The sequence below is a fragment of the Nomascus leucogenys genome, chromosome 1a (assembly GCF_006542625.1).
Source record: "Nomascus leucogenys isolate Asia chromosome 1a, Asia_NLE_v1, whole genome shotgun sequence".
Lineage (NCBI taxonomy): Eukaryota > Metazoa > Chordata > Mammalia > Primates > Hylobatidae > Nomascus > Nomascus leucogenys.
In genome coordinates, this window is record NC_044381.1 from 40796548 (window position 1) to 40816729 (window position 20182).

The following is a 20182-nucleotide window of genomic DNA, read 5'->3' on the forward strand; positions in this document are numbered from 1 at the left end:
TGTGCTCAAACATTTGCGCCTGTTAATGCCTAAGAATTAATCACCATTGGGAACCAGTCAGAAAAGAGAGTATGAGAAATTTAAGATTAAAAAAAAAAAAAACAAATCTTAAGTAACGGCCATTGATCCAGATTTTGAAATAATTTAATTTGTCTGGCTATATCATGGAATGCAGCAAATATTCTGATTAGAGTTGAGTGCCTATGCTAAGCATAAGGGGGTAAGAGAGGAGTAAAACAGTCCCTGGCCTCAAGGAGCCTACGGGTGGCTGGGGGAGGTAAATATGCAGTTATGCAGGTAGGTGCAATACAACAGACTAGAATGTCCACTGCAAACATACACCATGCTGTGTATGTATTCCCGGTCCACTTTTTCAAATATCAAGAGATTCCATGAAGAAGGCTGGCATTTGACATGGGCTTTGAAGTATAAGTAAAATTTTGATGAGCAAAAGTAGGACACAGTACAGTAGTTAAACAAGAGGGAATGACATAAGCAGAAGCTGGATATTTCTTGGGGAAATAGTGACCAGTTGGGTTGGGAACATTTTAAAAAGTACAGTAGAGGGATTGTGAAACATTAAGTAAGGTCAAATGAGTTCAGGTCGCAGGAAGGTCTACAAGTCTGAACAAGGAATTTGGACTTAATGGTTTTGTTCAAGTCCCAACAGGAGAGTGACCTCCCTGAGGATGTGGCCATCTACCCTGCCAAAGCTGTGCAAGATTAGTTTCACTGGGGACCAGGGGTAGGTGCAGAGGCCATTCTGACTGCTACCTACAGTAATACAAAAGTGTAATGACATGGAATTTACCTATAGTATATGCCTTGCATTCTATTTTTCATTCTATTTTACTCTGTTATTTTTAAGTAATGGCAAACATCCAATAATTTGGTTTCACAACCCACTGAAGGGTTTGCAAAGCATTTCTTCGACCTTTTGGGTAAATATGGTGAATTCAAATGTTGGGGGTACTGGAAAAAAGGAAGAGTATAACAGTTAAGTAGGAGACTACTGAGCCAGAATCGGCCTGGTGTGTCATTATTCTAGGGACTGGGAGGATGGGATGCTGGAATAGCAAGCATAACTCTATGGTGGTAGAGGGTTTAACTCTGAAGTGAGTGATAATGAAGTTCAAGCTAGTTACAGCTAAAAAGGAAGCCAACAGAATGGGAAAAGAGAAATGGCCGAAGGCAAGCAGGGGACAGACAGTGGGAGCGGCAAGGAGTGACAGGGACACAGTGTTCAGAAGTGTTAAAGGTGGGGTCACTTTGCTCACTAATTATATAGTCCAAGCTCTGGAGTATCTAAAGTGCAATTAGAAATTCACTCCAGTTGCAGAATCAGGATGCCAGATGAGAGAGGTGAATAGTCAGTGTCTGTGTTGATGGGACACAGTATCAACAATATATAAGTATGTAAAACCAGGTGCTGAAGTCTTTGAGGGCAGTGAGGCTGTGCCTTGGAAATGGTGAGATGTTGAATAAACATGTGGTTAGCACTCACCTCAAAAGATGTAATATTGAGAAGTATATAATGAAGAATATACTATGGAAGTGGCCAAGAGGATTGTGGCATTTAAGGAAACATCATATTGCAGTAACCCCAGGAAATGGAAGCATTTTGATCACTGAAAAATGTTCAAGGAGGCAGACAGGAAAAGACAGAGTGGTTTTTGATAGGTTTAATTTTAAAGTAAAAAAAAAAAAAAAAAAAAGGAAGAGATTTAGATGACCATGATAATTGTTGATAAAGATCAGTGCTCAAATAACAAATTGGTGGCACAAGAGCTGAAGCTAACTTAGAACCAAGTTTAAAATGGAATAATTTTAAATAAAATCTGGGTTTCTGGCTTTCTTGCAAAGTCTGAAGTTCTGGCAATGTTGACTCTATGGTCCTACGTGGCTTTTAAAATGTGCATACCTTTGGCTCTACTGTGTGTATATATCATGTGTATGCCATCTGTCAGGGTTGGATAAATTATGGAATACTATTTAGGGACTGAAAAGACTTAGAACTCTAAGTATAGACATGGAAAGATTTCTTACAAATAAAAAAGCAAACTGCTGAATAACGTATAGTGCGATCACATTAATGTGAAAAAATAGAACTATATTATAATAATATATATTATATAACTTAAGACATAAAATATATGGCCTACACAGCCACTGTGGAAAATATATGGCAATTCCTTAAAAAGAAAAACAGAATTACCATATGACCCAGCAATTCTACTTCTGAGTATATACCCAAAAGAACTGAAAGCAGGAACTCGAACAGCTCTTTGTATACCATGCTCATAGAAGCATTATTCATTATTCACAATAGTCAAAAAGTGGAAGCAACCCAAGTATCCACCAGTGGATGAATGGATAAACAAAATGTGGTACATATACACAGTGGAGTATTACTTAGCCTTAAAAGTTAAGGAAATTCTGACACAATCTACAACATGAATGAACCTTGAAGACATTATGCTATGTGAATTAAACTAGTGACAAAAGTAGTACAATACAGAAATATACACAATGACTAGTTTGAGGTATAATATGGTCAGTTTTGAACCTTAAAAATCTTCCAGTCAATTAAAGGTCCTTAAGAATAAGATATACTGTCAGTGTCCAGGATCTATTGATGGACATTTTTCTTCTGAATAGAAACATGACTGTTCCTATCCTAACTAGAAAACATAGTAGAAGCAGTTAGCTATCGTAATTGACCTGGGGGTGAATTGTAGGTAGGCACACCCACAAAGTATTCTTACACAAAGAAGCTGAACTTTGATTTTAGCACTCCACTTCCGTCTTGAGGTTACTAATGACTTGTCCCCAGATGTCACTTAATCACTAGATCCTGTTTTTTCACATGTAAAATGGGGTAACAAAGCACTCTGAGGATTAAATGAGATGGCATATGTGAGAAAGGACCTAGCAAGGACCTGGTCTGATACCAGTTCATTCTCTTCCCCCATCAAGTATACATGAAGAGAGATCATCATCTCTAAGTACAAACATGTAATTATGCTAACCATGAAAACTCTAAACCATAGTCTAACCTTGCATTCTTCCACTGACTTAAAGCATGAACGCCATTTTATGTAAGAGCATTATTTAACAAAATTCCAATGGAAGCAAATTCAGAAGATCTGAAGGACTTCATTATAAACCCTTACACTGATACCACAAGTCATATAGCAGAAACATTTATGAAAGCTCCAGTGACTTCATGCCACTAAGATTTTAAAATAAACATAAGTCATTCACTGAAGTTTCAAAGGTTATAATGACCCAAGGCACACAAGAGGAAACATTGTCCAAGTAACTAGCTAAAGCCAAGTTCAAATTAGGCTATTTTAGGACAAAACTAGTCAATACATAGGCCAACGTATTATTATTATTTTCATTGTTCTGGCTGTCTTTCCGTGTAGACCAACTTCTAATGGTTAAAGAAATACAATTACTACTACTGAACAAAAAAATAAAATTATTACTCTGTAAAAGAAATAATCTCTAAATCAAAAAAGATTTCTCCTAGCCAGGCGTGGTGGCTCACTCCTGTAATCCCAGCACTTTGGGAAGCTGAGACAGGTGGATCACAAGGTCAGGAGCTCAAGACCAGCCTGGCCAAGATGGTGAAACTCCGCCTCTACTAAAAATACAAAGATTAGCTGGGCATGATGGCAGGCGCCTGTAATCCCAGCTACTAGGGAGGCTGAGGTAGGAGAATCGCTTGAACCCAGGAGGTGGAGGTTGCAGTGAGCCGAGATCGCGCCACTGCACTCCAGCATGGGCGACAGAGTGAGACTCCATCTCAAAAAAAAAAAAAAAAAAGATTTCTCTAAGCAAAGGTAACAGGAAATTATGCCCCTCTGCCAATTTACAAAACACTAGAAAGCACCAATAAGATGCTTAAAGTTTTTATAAATGTCTCATTTATCCAACATTATATATACTGAATTGTTCATGTCAATTCCTTTGCCAGTGGTTTTTACTTAATCTTAAAAAAATTATCATAGGATAAAATTAACACATTTACTTTGGATGAATAGTTCTGATTTTAATGTATGGTAGCATCACCACTATCAGAATACAGAACAGTTCCATCACTCCACAAAGCTCTCTCCTGCTGTCCCCTTTATGTGTATATCCTTCCCCTCCTCTACTCTCAGCACCACTGAATTGGTCCCCATCACTATAGTTTTATAATCATCCCTTTTGAACCTGGATTCTTTCACTCAGTATAAAACCTTAATTAAAGATTCGTGCAAGTTGTTACCTACTCCAGCAATTTCTTCCTTATTATTGCTAAGTAGTATTCCATAGTATGGCTATACCGTAGTTTAACCATTCACTTATTAAAGGACACTTTGTTTCCACGTTTTGGCTATTATGAATTAAGCTGCTATGGACATTTGAGTACCAGTTTTTACACAAACGAAAGTCTTCATTAGGAAAATACTCAGGAGTGGAATTGCTGGATCGTATGATAAATGTATGTTTAACTTTATAAGAAACTGCCACTGTTTTCTGGAGTGGCGGTGCCATTCTGCATTCCCACAAGCAATGTGTAAGGATCCAGTTGCTCAGCATTCTTGCTAGCACTTGGTATTGCTCATATTTTTTTCTCCTTTAGCCATTCTAATAGGCATGTAGTGATATCATAGTTTTAAACGTTTTAACCACTTTATGGGTATCTTTTATTAAATGGTATACACTGTTTCAATCCCTTAAACAAAGAATGCTGAATATTAATTTTTATGACTCAAAATCGTCCTTACAGAATAAACACTGTACTACCCTCAGGGACTAAGGAAGTACATAGGGTTGTTTTCCTTTTCTTAAAATAGCCCCAGAATTATGTTTGCTTTTTATAGCTTTTTAAATCTTCTCTCTTGTTGTCACTTCCTGCTATTAATGGTGCTCCTGCCTCTGGCAGACTCTCCTCTTCAGCCTCTTCTCAAGCTGAGTTTAGAAAATAGATAACCAAGCTTGTTAGAATTACATCTGAAAAGAGGCCAGTCCGTGAGTGAGAGAGCTTAAAGGATTCTTCAGTGAGGAAAGCAAAAGCACCCCGCTACACCCGCCAACCCCCACATCACTGTACCCAAACTTCCTGACATCTTGCTTAGTTGCTGAGAAATTTCTAGTAGCTAAATCTCTTAGGCACTTTTCAAAAAGGTAAGGTTGCCAGCTAAGAGACCACCAAGTAATTGAGTCATTATAATATGCATTTTGTGCAATTCGCACTATAATATGACCCTAGGTCAATAATTAAAAGCTTAGCAAAAGCAAAATATAGACAAAATTATCCCGTGTCCAGAAACCTAAGTGAAAAAGACGATCTTAAATGGAGCTTAAATCTAGTTTCCAAACGCTGACACACTGGTCTGAATTCTGAGCACCTACTAGGTGTGCGAGGCATTCAAAGGGGTGCAAAGATAAAGAAACTGTAGAATTAAAAAGAACTCAACAGTTCTTTAAAGATACAGTGACCATATGCATACATACTGATTCTAATCCTAAGTAATATTCACTGTTCCCTTGAAAGTCGCTTGACTAGTTAAGTAGATAGCTGTGTGGTTACCAAAGGCAAGTCAGTGCAGCTCATCCTGTCTTTTAGACTTTTCCATCTCTGAACAAGACTAAACTACGAACACTTTTACGCTCTATTAGGGAGATGGATCACCCCAGACACATGGCAGCACCTTACTTCCCTGAGCGGCCCAGGCTCCGATTCAGAAATTAAGAGGCAGGCACTTCCTCTCACCCGAACTTCCCTGAGGAATGGCAGCTGTGTGTCCGCCAGGCGCAGGGGCCAATCGGGACTCTGCCGGCCGCCTCCACCCACGACTTAAACACCATCTCACCAATTGCAACCGGATCGTGGGTGGGACTTCCGCTATCATTTTGGGCTTAACTACCACCATCTCCTCGCGGGCAGTGGAGGCAACCGCGAAGACAGAATTTCACAAACTTTCAGCTCCAGCAGTTTCAAGGAAATGTCAAATGACAAGATGGAAGACAGTGGCAAGAGCTAAGACAGCAAAAAGGCCCCCAAAATTTGTTTTCAAGAAAACCAATGAAAAAAGCAAGCAATCAGAACGTGAAGTCCAGGATCATGTATGTGCTTATCTTCACAGTCACTGCTGGGTCCTGAAGTTCTCCTCTGGCCCAGTGCCAGCTGCGGAGCCCTCTGCCAAAGGGCCAGAGGAGGCCGGTGATGTAGAGCTCTGATTACCCACCCGTCAGGGCGCCGCTGAAGGTCACTGAATACTTACTGTGCACCCGAAAAATAAATCCTGCGAGTTCACGCCCGCGTAGCTCGCCCCGACTTCGAGCGACTCCTTTCGCATGGGATCTACAAAACCGAACTGCCTTAAAGACCTCTTTCACACGGACGTGAAGTCACAGAACTGACAAAATCCCATCCTGTCAAAGTGCACGGGTCTTTGAAATCTAACACAAAAAGCCATAGAAAGATTCTCTAAACACCCTGTACTAAGAGGAACACGGACAGGGCACTGCGTTCTGAAGTAGAGGCCAGGGCACTGGCCCTTAGACACGTCTCGCTGTCACCGGGCTAACAACATTGGCAAGGGCGGCGGCAGCAGCACTGATGCAGCCCCCAAGGGCCCTGGCGAAACCCCCTCTATTACTCTGTATCCTGCTTGCTTCCAAGATGAACCTGTTGCTGGGAAAGAACAGGCTAAATTAGAAAAGGGAGTATTTTGTCAAAGTTGAAGGTGAGTGATAGCCTGCCCGCCTCAAATAGGATGGGAAAAACTAAGGATATTGGGGATGATGACACTGCCGCCTCCGAATTCTGGTCCGGGGCTCTCACCCAGCCCTCAAGTGTCCCCACGCGGCCGTGGACCCCGAACAGGGACAGCTGGAGACGGGCTTGGGCAGCGCGCGGCCTGCACCCGCGGCCATCCATCTTGCGGTCCGGCCCGGCCCGGCTATCCCGGGCAAGGGCTGGGGGAGCTCGCTGCCCCCAGCGCAGCCACGGCCGGGCGACATTCTGCGCCCTGGGAAGGGGGATAGGGGTGCGGCGCGGCCCCGATCCCCGGCCTCACCTTGACGTGGAAGCGGATGAGCGCCAGGCGGATGCAGTGGGCCATGCAGACGGGCGGCAGGAACCAGACCTTTGGCGGCGGGGTGCCCTTGTTCTGGACATGGCTGACGATCTGCTGTGCCGTCTGGCGCTCGTTGCCCTGCCGCTTGACCCACTCGTGCAGCCGGGCCTTCTCGAGCGCCCCGTTGAAGAAGACGAAGAGCTCGATGTTGCCGCCGAAGCAGGCCTTGGCCAGCGCCGCCAGGTAGCCAAGCATGTGGTTCCACTGGCCGCCGCTGACCCAGTCGGTGTAGAAGCCGCCGTAGAGGCGGTGCAGGCAGTTGTCGGCGTCCACCAGCAGGCGCAGCGGGGTCTGCGGGGGCCGCTGCCGCCCGCCGCCCACCAGGCTGCCCCGGGCCAGCTTCTGCAGCTCCACCGGCACCACGGCGCTCGGGCAGTGCTTCTCGATGTAGTCCTGGAAGCCCTGCACGCCCATGGCGGCGGCGGGGGCGCGGGCGCGGGTGCGGGCGGGGGGCGGCGGGGCCGGGGGTGGTGGGGCCGTGGCGCGCGGGCGGGCTGGCGGGCGGGGGCGGCGGCCTCTAGGGGGGACTGGGGCGGGTCGGGGGCGCGCTCATGGCCGCCGCGGCCGCCATGTGCTGCCGCCTCCCAGGGCCATGTCTGGGGAGGGACCTGCCGCCGCCGCCGCTGCCGCCGCTGCGAGGCCGAGGCCGAGGCCGAGGCTGAGGGCCGGGGGGGGCGGGCGGGCGGCGCTGACGTAGCGGACCCGCCCGGCGCGGACGCCGCCCAGGCCCGCCGGCTAGCAGGCGGAAGAGGCGGCGCCGGCGGGACGCGGCTCGGGGCTCCCGGAGGCGGCGGCGGCGGTGGAGGCGGAGGCCCGGAGTTGGGCCGGGGCGGGATCCAGGAGGCTCCTGAGCCGGAGCAGGCAGCGCCTGGAGGCCACAGGCCGTTCGCCCGCCTCAGGCCGGTTGGCCGCCGCTCCCCTCCCTGCGCCCTGTTCCCGGCAGGGCCAGAGAGGCCGCCGCCTCCGCCCGGTGGTACTCAGGCGAAGGGAAGCCGCGAAGCAAGTCCTGGGGAAGAGCTCGCCTGCTCCTGAGAGAAGCGGCGATAAGATGGCGCTTTGAAGGGGAGCCGGAGGCCGAGTCACTGTGCTCGTCGGGACGCCGCCTTTCTAACGCCGCCGTAGGCTCGCACCACTCTGGGCCTGCTGCCCACACTGACTGCGGGGTCCGGGAGAGCGGGATGCTGGCCGGCCGCGTCTGGCTTCTTGGAAAGGGCAGGAAGGAGCGCGAGAATGCAGTTCCGCGGCAGGTGCTCATCCCAGCAGCTTCGGGCTTTCAGTTGTCGTGGTTTTTACACCTATGACAAATGACATGGCCAAACACACCATAATGTCTGAAGGTACAGGTAGCCCTAAGCGCCTGCTCGTCACGGAAGAGACGGTCTTGAGAGCACACGTCTGTTGCAGCGTGGGAAAGCCTGCGGAATGGCTAGACTGAAACCTGCGCCTTTGCAGTGGCTCGCCCTGCTCTTCTGAGGGAGAGGGATTTGAATCTTCTTGCTGTAGTAGCATCTTCTGGAAGGAGGTCGTTTACGTAAATTCTGTTTCAAAGCTCTGTCGTAATTGCTTCTAAAATGAGGTTGATACTGTATGTATATTAGGCTTGCATAAAACATTTTCAAAAAGAGATTAATGTCTTTCAGAATATAAATTTAGAAACCCAGCACTCAAAAGTTTTAAAGTGCCGCTTTTACTTACCTTCATCTCTCCATTTGCTCTTTTTTGGAGAAACCTCTGTAGAGGAGCAGGATGCAACCTACAGGCTGTGGCCGGACAGCTGCTGCCCAGCACATGGAGCCTGCACGCGCACGCTTTGACCAAAGAAGCCCCCATACTCCCGGTGAAAAAGGCAAGTTGGATTTTTCTGCTTTCTTTTCTGATACATACCTCAAATGCAAGCCAGTATCATATATACATAAATTAAATGCTGCTGGTATTTTAAGAAGTTACATTTAAAAGCAGACTGACAAGTTATGCCACTCACCTATGCATAAAATTAGTCACAAAGCCAAGATGACATGTTATCTAGAAATAATACAGGCCAGGTGCGGTGGCTCACGCCTGTAATCCCAGCATTTTGGGAGGCCGAGGCGGGTGAATCATTTGAGATCAGGAGTTCGAGACCAGCCTGGCCAACATGGTGAAACCCCGTCTCTACTAAAAATGCAAATATTAGACGGGCCTGGTGTGCGCCTGTAATCCCAGCTACTTGGGAGGCTGAGGCAGGAGAATTGGTTGAACCCAGGAGGCGGAGGTTGCAGTCAGCGGAGATGGCGCCACTGCACTCTCTAGCCTGGGCAAAAAGCGAGATTCCATCTCAAAAATAAATAAATAAAAGAAATAATACAGTTAGCCATTAAATAACAAGGCAAAATCCAGAAATATCCAAATTTCCTTTTATAACCCAAGGTGAGGAGTAGTAGTTTTTAATCACTCTTATTTTCATTTGTAGCATTGCATTCCATGTATTTACCTTTTCTTTAAACACTCTTGCTTTTAATTTTTAAAAATGCATTAGTACGGCCAGGTGTGGTGGCTCACGCCTGTAATCCCAGCACATTGGGAGGCCGAGGCGGGCAGATCACGAGGTCAAGAGATGGAGACCATCCTAGCCAACATGGTGAAACCCCATCTCTACTAAAAACACAAAAATTAGCCGAGCGTGGTGGTGCGCACCTGTAGTCCCAGCTACTCGGGAGGCTGAGGCAGGAGAATTGCTTGAACCCGGGAGGCAGAGGTTGCAGTGATAACGCCACTGCACTCCAGCCTGGCAACAGAGCGAGACTCCATCTCAAAGAAAAAAAAAAAAAAAAAAAAAAAAATGCCAGTGCCAGTATCTGGAATTCTGGAAATAAATTTATTTTCACCTTATTACATTGTAGAAGTCTTAAGATTCTGGAGTCAGGTCCCCAATATCCATCTTATGGTAAGTCTGTGCCCTTGCAAAAATATTTACCTTATGGAACCTTGGATTTTATCATCTGTAAAATGAACATATTAATAGTACTTAACCTCCCAGGTTGTTATAAGGATTAAATCAGATAACCTGTGTGCATGCCACACAACAAATGCTCAATAAATGTTGGCTTTTGTAGTTGTTTCCAGAAACTGTATTTCTAGACTTATACTCGAGAACATACACCAGTTATTGTACTTTTGGAAAGTTTAAAATTCATTATTGTATCATAACACTTGAAACTCAATTCTTAGTTGCCCTATTTAGCTGTGTGTTCTTTAAAAAAAAAAAAAAAAACTTTATTGAGTAACTGTTGATGGCGGGCAAAATGTTTAGCTGACAAACGCTTATATACTCTGCATCCTTAGCTCAAATTCAGGGATTGGTTGAAGTTAAATTGCTTAAATATCGAGGTAAAAATAAACATCTGGGCCGGGCGCGGTGGCTCACGCCTGTAATCCCAACACTTTGGGAGGCCGAGGCAGGCGGATCACAAGGTCAGGAGATCGAGACCATCCTGGCTAACACGGTAAAACCCCGTCTCTACTAAAAAAATACAAAAAAAATTAGCCGGGTGTGGTGGCAGGCGCCTATAGTCCCAGCTACTCAGTAGGCTGAGGCAGGAGAATGGCATGAACCCAGGAGGCGGAGCTTGCAGGGAGCCGAGATCACGCCACTGCACTCCAGCCTGGGCAACAGAGCGAGACTCCATCTCAAAAATAAAAAAAATGTGTATTTAAAATTTAATAAAAACTTATGTCGGCCGGGCGCAGTGGCTCATGCTTGTAATCCCAGCACTTTGGGAGGCCGAGGCGGGCGGATCACGAGATCAGGAGATCGAGACCACGGTGAAACCTCGTCTCTACTAAAAATACAAAAAATTAGCCGGGCATGGTGGCGGGCGCCTGTAGTCCCAGCTACTTGGGACGCTGAGGCAGGAGAATGGCATGAACCCGGGAGGCGGAGGTTGCAGTGAGCCGAGATTGCGCCACTGCACTCCAGCCTGGGCGACAGAGCAAGACTCCATCTCAAAAAAAAATAAAATAAAATAAAAAATAAAAACTTATGTCTTCTTGGGGGTCACAATATGACAACTAATGGTTGGGGACTTTTTCTTTTTTTATTTTGTATTTATTTTATTTATTTTTTTTCCCTCAAGATGGAGTCTTTCTCTGTTGCCCAGGCTGGAGTACAGTGATGTGATCTCGGCTCACTGCAACCTCCCTCTCCCAGGTTCAAGTGATCTCCTGCCTCAGCCTCTGGAGTAGCTGGGATTACAGGTACACACCATCACACCTGGCTAAGTTTTGTATTTTTAGTAGAGACAGGGTTTCACCATGTTGGCCAGGCCGGTTTCGAACACCTGACCTCAAGTGATCCACTTGCCTCTGCCTCCCAAAGTGCAGGGATTACAGGCGTGAGCTACCACGCCCGGCCTAATATCATTAATTAATATTTTACTTAGGTGAGGTATCTAACCACCAGCGATAACAGATGAGTTTCCAGTTTTTCAAACAAGGTAATAAGAGACCTTGATCCTGCCCATGTAATCATTAGCATATGTTGGGAGACCAGCAGGCTGGAGCTAAGCAGGGAGTCTGTGATCATGGAAGAGAGCAAATTAATCCACACTTGGGATTCTAACCTATAATGTTTACCTAGCACCAGCCCTGTTAATTAATTGTCAATTTAAATTACCCGGAAGAACACACACATCTGTAGGCCTGCTTCATAAACTGTAGATCAGTAACTGACCACACTGCGGCCATGTGTCGGCAGTTGAGTTTTTTGGTCTTCAGGCTCTGCTGTCTCTCCAGTACTATGAGTTATCAGCAGTAGCAGAGGGTAGGAGAGCTCCACGGAGATCAACATTCAGACTCTGGAGACCATGACACATTTCATATTCCAAATTAATATATAAACTACCTTTTTTTTCTTTTCAGATTTCCAGAAGCTGTTCTGTCAATAACAAAGTGTCAGAGAAAACCACAAAACCACCAACACTAAGATCATTCTTGAGTCCAATTTGAAAAACTAGGGTCAAGTTCTGCAGAGGCGTTCAAAGGACAAGATACCACCCTAATACCCATCGTGTGAGGGAAAATGCTCTATTCACCATTCCTCAGCTTCTGGTTTCAGAGTTCTCTCTATATTGGAGGGTGTTTTAAAGCTAGAGTGGTCTTTATCCACTTTTATTAACACATCTGAATGTGAAGGTCAAGAGAGGAAAGTGACATGTCCTAAGTCAGAGTAGAGTCAACAAGAAAATAAGACAAACAGCGACTGAACCCCTGGTGTATACTGGGCATTGGCAAGCTACTGGGGATATGGAGATGAAGAAAACGTAATCCCTTCTTCAAGGAGCCCAACCTACCAAGGTAGACAGACATATAGACAAATAGATACTTGCATAGAAAAAAGGAGGAGAATGGGATCAGTGTGACCTGTGTAACTAAGTACCCTATACAACCCTCCTGCAACAGATCATATTGCCCTTTATAGTGGAGATGGTAATCCCATCTCTGAATTCCACATGTAGTTTGCAGTCATAGCACACCCATGTTTCGGTCCTGACTACCATTTATAAACAGCATCACTTTCAGCAGTTCTCAGCCTTCTTAAGCTAGGGTCATTGTCTGTAGGGATACTGCTTCACAAGCATCAGCAGAACACCAAAGGAGACTGTATGGGTGAAAGCAGCCAACACTGCCCTGGCGCTTCATAGGTTCTTAGAGTTTTCATCTTTTACTTTCAGTCTAATGCAGCACTGCCTGCTTTTTGTTTTTGTTGCTTGGTTTGTTTTTTTCTTACCGTGTTTACCAAACTTGTGTCCAAATAGCTTTGGGCTGATGCAGAAGTATCTATGTGGAAGAGAAAGAAGAGTTGTTCTCATGGAGGGCCTTCAGATGAGTGCTATAGACTCTAGGGAACTCTCCAAGAGGCTTCTCAAGCAGGGTGGGCAGTGAGAGCTGCTGTGGAATCAATGGACAAACATTGACAGGGACTGCTTTGAAAGACAGTACTCAGTTGAGTATATATGTTCTCTCTTAAGGGCTAAAACTATAATCATCCCTTAAACACTCTGTGATGGGATCTTCAGGATCATCTTTTGAAGTAAACTATATTTTGCAATGTGATGTAAATCAAATGAGTTTTTTTTCATTAGGAATTCCCGTAAGTATAAAGCCATTTTAAGATGTACATTTTAGAGACTAGCTATCATTAAGTAGTCTGTTACATTTGTGTAAACCTAAAGATCTTTCCAGAGGAAGCAAGTCTTTCATACCAGAATATGAAAGCAGCAGCCCCAGGCTTGAGTAGCCTAGATCACATGAAGCTGACTTCCTCTGAGGAGTCTAGGACCTCCGAGTCTAGGTGGGAGCACACAATCACCCTTCTGGAAACAGCTAAGACTTGTGGCTCAGGCCTTTGACCTTGCTGACAAAGGAAGAGGTCAGGGTTGACTAGAACTCCAGGAAGAATGAAAGTGCCTCTGGAAGGCAGGAAGAAAGTTACTGTAATACTTTATCCTCAGGGTGGAACAAGAGTCTGGGAAAGCTCTGCCCTATAAAGTCCCCTTCCCCATTCTTCCCAGGTCGCAGGTGTGGTGGTATAAGGATAGTTGGCCCAATCTGGGAGCTGAGGGATTTGAGACATCCATCTACTGCATCAGTGCACTCAGAAGTGAGGATTTTGGCACAGTTATTCATGAGACATCAGCCCATCATATAAAACATGCCTCCAGTTTGGTTAAACTAGGAAGTGCTATATAATATTTTAAAATCAGTTACATGTCACGGATAAAAGACTTAATATTACCCTGATGTTATTTTTCTTGAGGCAACATGATGAAACCCATTGTCTACAAAAAATCCAAAAATTAGCCAGGTGAGGTGTGCACCTGTGGTCCCATCTACTCTGGAGGCTGAGGTGGGAAGACTACTTGAGCCAAGGAGGTGGAGGTTGGAGTGAGCCCAGATCACGTCACTTGCACTCCAGCCTGGGCAACAGAGTGAGGCCCTGTCTCAAAAAAAAAAAAAAAAAAAAACTCCAATGAATTTTATGAAAGTTGGAGAGCCAGGATTAAGACTGGGTGGGGCCGGGCGCGATGGCTGACGCCTGTAATCCCAAAACTTTGGGAGGCCGAGGCAGGTGGATCACGAGGTCAGGAGATCGAGACCATCCTGGCTAACACGGTGAAACCCCGTCTCTACTAAAAATACAAAAAATTAGCCGGGCGAGATGGCAGGCCCCTGTAATCCTAGCTATGCGGGAGGCTGAGGCAGGAGAATGGCATGAACCCTGGGGGGCGGAGCCTGCAATGAGCCGAGATCGCGCCACTGCACTCCAGTCTGGGTGAAAGAGCGAGACTCCGTCTCAAAAAAAAAAAAAAAAGACTGGGTGGGAACTAAGAATGACAGGTACTTTTAACAATACAGTTGGGGTGCTGTTGATGACATGAATGAACCCCAATCTTATTGTAGTCATTTGCTCAAGATTCAAAGTCATGAAAAAGAGTAGAATGGACCAAACTTGGGTATTAAGAGTCCCCAGCCTGGCAGCGAAAACAGTATAGTTCCTTTGACTTTAATATGGGGAAACAGGTTCCTGGATTGACTATCTCACCAAAACTATACACAATTTTTTTTTATTTTTTCTCAGACCTCTCAGGGATGAATATACACAATTTCTGAGAAAGAAACCTGAGTACCTTTAGGAAGGGAAAAGGAATGCTGGATATCCCCAAACAGCATGTCTTACATATTTGGTAAGACTTACTATACCCTGCCCTTAGAAGACAAAGACTGTAAAGCAATGCCTTCTAAATCTTAAGCCACTCTTCAGATAATGGATCCCTTTATGGTCAGCCCAAACATCTCAAGAACTTTTAATTTGTACCATTTGTCTTTTTTTTCCATTTATTTAATACCACAAATTCACTTTATTATTATAAAGCCAATATCTACATCTTCTCACAAAGATTCTCATAAGAAACGCAGAACTCCTGGCCGGGCGCGGTGGCTCACGCCTGTAATCCCAGCATTTTGGGAGGCCGAGGCGGGTGGATCACCTGAGGTCGGGAGTTCAAGACCAGCCTGACCAACACGGAGAAACCCCGTCTCTACTAAAAATACAAAATCAGCTGGGTGTGGTGGCACATGCCTGTAATCCCAGCTACTAGGGAGGCTGAGGCAGAAGAATCGCTTGAACCTGGGAGGCGGAGGTTGCGGTGAGCCGAGATGGTGCCATTGCACTCCAGCCTGGGCAACAAGAGCGAAACTCCGTCTCAGAAAGAAAAAAAAAGAAAGAAAAGAAACGCAGAACTCTTTACTGGCCTCAAAACGTACTGTGACATTTCCATAACCTACAGGTCTAGAAATCCTGTGCCAAATATGGTTAACTTGTTTGCTGAGAAGGATGTGGAAGAACTGGAACCTTCATACACAGCTGATGGGAAAACAGTCTGGAACTTTCTTAAAACATTCTGGTAAATGGGGACCCTGCAAGCTAGAAAGTGTGGCTATAATCCCTGGCTTTTTTCCTTTTTTAAACTTTTTGTCTCTCAGTCCTGACCTAAAGATGACCCTAGTCAGGCCAGGCGAGGTGGCTCACGCCTGTCATCCCAACACTTTGGGAGGCCAAGACGGGTGGATCACCTGAGGTCAGGAGTTTGAGACCAGCCTGACCAACATGGAGAAACCCTGTCTCTACTAAAAACACAAAATTAGCTGGGCATGGTGGTGCATGCCTGTAATTCCAGCTACTCAGGAGGCTGAGGCAGGAGAATTGCTTGAACCCAGGAGGTGGAGGCTGCAGTGAGCTGAGATCACGCCATTGCACTCCAGCCTGGACAACAAGAGCAAAACTTCGTCTCAAAAAAAAAAAAAAAAAAAATCTGCTGGGAGAAAACCTGTCTTTCCAGTCAGAGGAGCAGGAAAAAATGACCCTATGGTCTGAAGAATGTGGAAATAATCCATCTTTTTTTTTCCCTCTGCTTTCTGCCTGAGGGGCGTTCCTTTTGGCAAAACGAGCAGGCAGTGTGAGCAGCCAGTCATCAGAGAGAAAGCCCATCTTTCTAAGCCAGAGGATGAGGAAAAGGGGCCCCCAGGTGCCAGGGAGTCTGGGGGGAAATCCTGAAGAGCAAAGACCTGAAAAGAGGATTCTCTAATTCTGTACATGAGCTGAATTCCGTGCTCAGCCCAGAGCTGCACATACCAGAGGCAGAGCCCAAGCAACACAGCCACACTCTGAACTGACACTCGGACCACCACCACCAAACAGAAGGCAACGCAGGACCTGCGGACTAAGGCTAACGAGGCTGATTGCCTGACAAAACAGGAAAAAAAAGAAACATTCTTCAGGGAATTTTAGTAGAACACAGAGTCTCCCAACATAAAACAGACAGTCCTCACTGCACAGCAGTTCAGAACTGTAAAAATGAACTTCCAACCTGAAATTGCCATATGCTGTTCATAATCATTAATGGGTAAAATTGTGATTTCTTCCTGTCTTTTGAAAATTGTCAAAACATCGATAATCTTGTACTATTAGAAATGTATAAGGAAACAAAGTAAATATTTTTGTACACTGTAATTTAAAACATTAGCAACACTGGGAATTAAAGTGTTTGATGTCTTCCTAAAAAACCATCAAGAGACATTTAAACAGTGCTTGCCTTCTTCAAAAGTCATGTACCTTATGATATGGAGCAAGCACCTTTTCTGTGTTTCAAAAACTTGTCATGCTCCTTCTAAGTTTGGATCAGCTTCCAATATTTTATCCTTTCTGCTTTCAATGTCATGAAATATCTCCAAGTCCCTTTAACGTGAAGGTTTTTGCTGACGTTCCTTCATCTGGGACATCTTCATCCTTTTCATCACAACCGCTTTCTTCATTTATTTGATGAATTCACCTCGGCAGCAGTGCCAGCGTCCCCATAGTCTGTTTCTTCAGTGACCCCATTTATGTTTGATTTGCATTCACTTTCAGTGTTTTCAGTTTTGAGTTTCTTTGCTGCACTTCTATCTTTATTTGTCAGTTTTCTCTTTTGAATATCCATTTGTGTAAAAATGCCATGTGGGTTTATCACTGGGAGACAAGGAGGTCACACAATTCACACTTTGCTATTTGTGCGTGAAATGAACACAGATGCACAGTGACCAATCACCCACAGGTTTTGGAAAGAAGAGACATGATTGGTCACTGATCATGATGTACCTCTGTTATTATGTAGTGATTTGTGGACTGGTGAGCTAGCAGAAAGTTTGAACTTCATGCAATTACAGTTAATATATTCTGGTAACTCAAATTTGAACCATGTTGTCGCATGTTGTCAGGGGACTGGTGTTCACCATAATAACTAAACTTTCAGAATCATGAAATGTCACTTCTGATATATTCTATTCATTAAAAGTCAGTCCTAATTCTGGCTCACACTCAAGGGGAAGGGAATTAGGCCCCAGCTTCTGGAGAGAGGATCTCCAATGAATTTGTGGACTTATTTTAGGATTCTTCAGGAAGTCCATATTCCTGTAGAATATTGGCACCGGTTATAGAATTTTGGGTGGATGATTCTTTCCTATGAGTGCTTTAAAGATACTGTTCCACTGCATCCTGGCCTACACGATTTTTTATTATATGTCTGAGATAACCCGCATTTCAAATTGTTGTTCCCTATACCGAATGTATTGGGTTTTTTTCTGGCTACTTTCAGGATTCTTTAAATCTTTGGTTTTCAGCAGTTCGATTATGATATGCTAAGCATCTTGTTTGGATTTTGCTGAGTTTCTTGAATATGCATTTATATTGTTTGTCAAATTTAAGAAGTTTTCAGCAATTATTTCTAAAAACTTTTTTTGTGTCTGCACCAATTTCTCTTTTCCCTCTGAGACTCCAGTGTCAAAAAATATGTGATTTTCTGGTGTTGTCTCCCAGGATCCTGAAGTTCTGTTCATTCTGTTTAATCCATTTTCTCACTGTCCTCTGGTTAATTTCTACTGATCTGTCTTCAATTCACTGACTCTTTCTTTTGTTATTTCCATTAAAAAATGTAATTCCATTACATTGTTTAACTTCAGAAACATCATTTTTTTCAGTTCTAGGATTCTCATTTGTAATTTTCATAGCTTCTGGGTCTCCATCAAGAACTTCTTTCTTTCTTTTTTTAGGCAGAGTCTCATTCTGTCACCCAGGCTTCGATCTTTGCGCACTGCAACCTCCGCCTCCCGGGTTCAAGCAATTCTCCTGCCTCAACCTCCCGAGTAGCTGGGATTACAGATGTGCACCACCACGCCCGGCTAATTTTTGTATATTTTTAGTAGAGACACGGTTTCACCATGTTGGCCAGACTGGTCTCGAACGCTCAACCTCAGGTGGTCCACCCGCCTTGGCCTCCCAAGGTGATGGGATTACAGACATGAGCCACTGCGCCCGGCCCTTTGTTTTCATCTTAAGAGCACAGTTATAAAAGTTGTTTTAAGTTGTTGTCTGATGATCCAACATCTGAGTCATTTTTGGAATGACATATGTTGGTTGTCTTTTTCCTTGTAAATAGGTCATACTTACCTGGTTGCTTGCGCATCTAGTAATGTTGGATCGTATTCTGGATGTTTTGAATACCAAGTCCTGAGAGTCTGCAACTTGTTAAAATCCCCTGGAGAAGATTGATTGTAAGCAGACAACCAATTCAATTAAGTTCAGATGGCAAACTGTCTCCCCTTCTGTGGTGGTGGTCCCAGTGGCACCACTTCAAGTTTCAAAGACTCTGTTCACTTCTCTGTATCTGCCTGTGCATGTGCGGCTTAGGCCTGAGCCCAGGACTTGTGCCAGCCCATACCCAGACTTAGGGATTCCCCTCCTCTAGCTCTCTCTTCTCTAGGATTCATCAACACACACTGCTTGGCTCACAGAAACGTCTTGGAGTTTTGTTGCCCATCTGCCTCTCTATGGTAGCATGACTGGGGTCTCCCTCACAGCAGGGCTGGGAAAGAAAGAGAAAGGGAGAGAGAGAGGAAGAACACAGGGATTTCCCCCTGCATTCTTTGGTTCACAGGGGCTCCTTTTCCTGGTCATTTGGCCAGAAAGACCGAGCTCTTCTTGGAGTTTTTACTGCACATGTCAACTGGGAAGTTGCTTGACGGGGGGTTGGAGGGGGTTTTACCTTTATATCAAAGCTGAAAGAGGCTGGGCATGGTGGCTCACACCTGTAATCCCAGTACTTTGGGAAGCTGAGGCAGGCAGATCACTTGAGGTCAAGAGTTCGAGCCTGGCCAACATGGTGAAACCCAGTCTCTACTAAAAATACAAAAACTAGCCAGGCATGATGGCAGGCGCCTATAATCCCAGCTACTTGGGAGGCTGAGGCAGGAAAATTGCTTGAACCTGGGAGGTGGAGGTTGCAGTGAGCCGAGATTGTGCTACTGCACTCCATCCTGGGTGACAGAGATTCCACCTCAAAAAAAAAAAAAGCTGAAAGGGGTAGTAGTACAGAAAACTGGGAAACACATGTCTGTTTCGTGACTTCTTCAAGTTTTGTCACCCTCCTTCTTCCAATTTGCCTGCCATTATTTACTGTCCAGAGATCTCAAGGAGTTGGCGTTTTGTTTTGTTTAGAATTCTTAGTTTTCTTTTCTTTTCTTTTCTTTTTAATTGAGACAGAGTCTTGCTCTGTCGCCCAGGCTGGAGTGCAGTGGCACGATCTCAGCTCACTGCAGCCTCCGCCTCCGCCTCCTGGGTTCAAGCGATTCTCCTGCCTCAGCCTCCCGAGTAGTGGGACTACACGCGCGCACCACCATGGCTGGCTAATTTTTGTATTTTTGGTAGAGATGGGTTTTCACCATGTTGGCCAGGCTGGTCTCGATCTCCTGACCTCGTGATCCGCCCGCCTCAGCCTCCCAAAGTGCTGGGATTACAGGTGTGAGCCACCGCACCCAGCCTAGAATTCTTAGTTTTCTTTGGGAGGCTGAGGCAGGTGGATCACCTGAGGTCAAGAGTTCGAGACCAGCCTGGCCAACATGGCAAAACCCCATCTCTACTAAAAATACAAAAATTAGCCTGGCGTGGTGGTGCATGCCTGTAATCCCAGCTACTCAGG

General features: G+C 45.1%; 2 protein-coding genes and 1 long non-coding RNA gene across 6 annotated transcripts in view; 2 read left to right on the plus strand and 1 right to left on the minus strand.

The window, feature by feature from the left end:
- FAM120A (family with sequence similarity 120A) overlaps positions 1-7781 on the minus strand; it is a 114962-nt gene extending 107181 nt beyond the window's left edge. For 2 of the 3 annotated variants that reach the window (XM_030801748.1, XM_030801780.1), the window contains exon 1: positions 7077-7781. In XM_030801748.1, coding sequence (XP_030657608.1) covers positions 7077-7550 — 474 coding nt within the window. In that variant the 5' untranslated portion in view covers positions 7551-7781. The remainder of the gene's footprint in view (positions 1-7076) is intronic. The other variant, XM_030801821.1, reaches the window with a different exon arrangement.
- Positions 7782-8660: 879 nt separating this feature from the next.
- On the plus strand, positions 8661-13227 carry FAM120AOS (family with sequence similarity 120A opposite strand). Its single transcript, XM_030801962.1, has 3 exons — positions 8661-8721; positions 8862-8982; positions 12033-13227. The coding sequence occupies exons 1-3, from the start codon at positions 8708-8710 to the stop codon at positions 12117-12119; spliced, it is 222 nt and encodes a 73-aa protein (XP_030657822.1). The 5' UTR covers positions 8661-8707; the 3' UTR covers positions 12120-13227.
- Positions 13228-15330: 2103 nt separating this feature from the next.
- LOC115832158 lies at positions 15331-16962 on the plus strand. 2 transcript variants are annotated; one of them, XR_004027601.1, is made up of 2 exons: positions 15331-15577; positions 16098-16962. It is a non-coding gene; the product is annotated as an uncharacterized LOC115832158 (long non-coding RNA). The 2 variants fall into 2 exon arrangements; XR_004027605.1 differs by having other exon boundaries at positions 16125-16962.
- Positions 16963-20182: the final 3220 nt, after the last annotated feature.

Excerpts from the sequence above, each read along its gene's own strand:
- FAM120AOS (XM_030801962.1), top strand. Across the intron at positions 8,983-12,032 it reads CCATACTCCCGGTGAAAAAG|ATTTCCAGAAGCTGTTCTGT; the intron begins GCAAGTTGGATT and ends TTTTCTTTTCAG.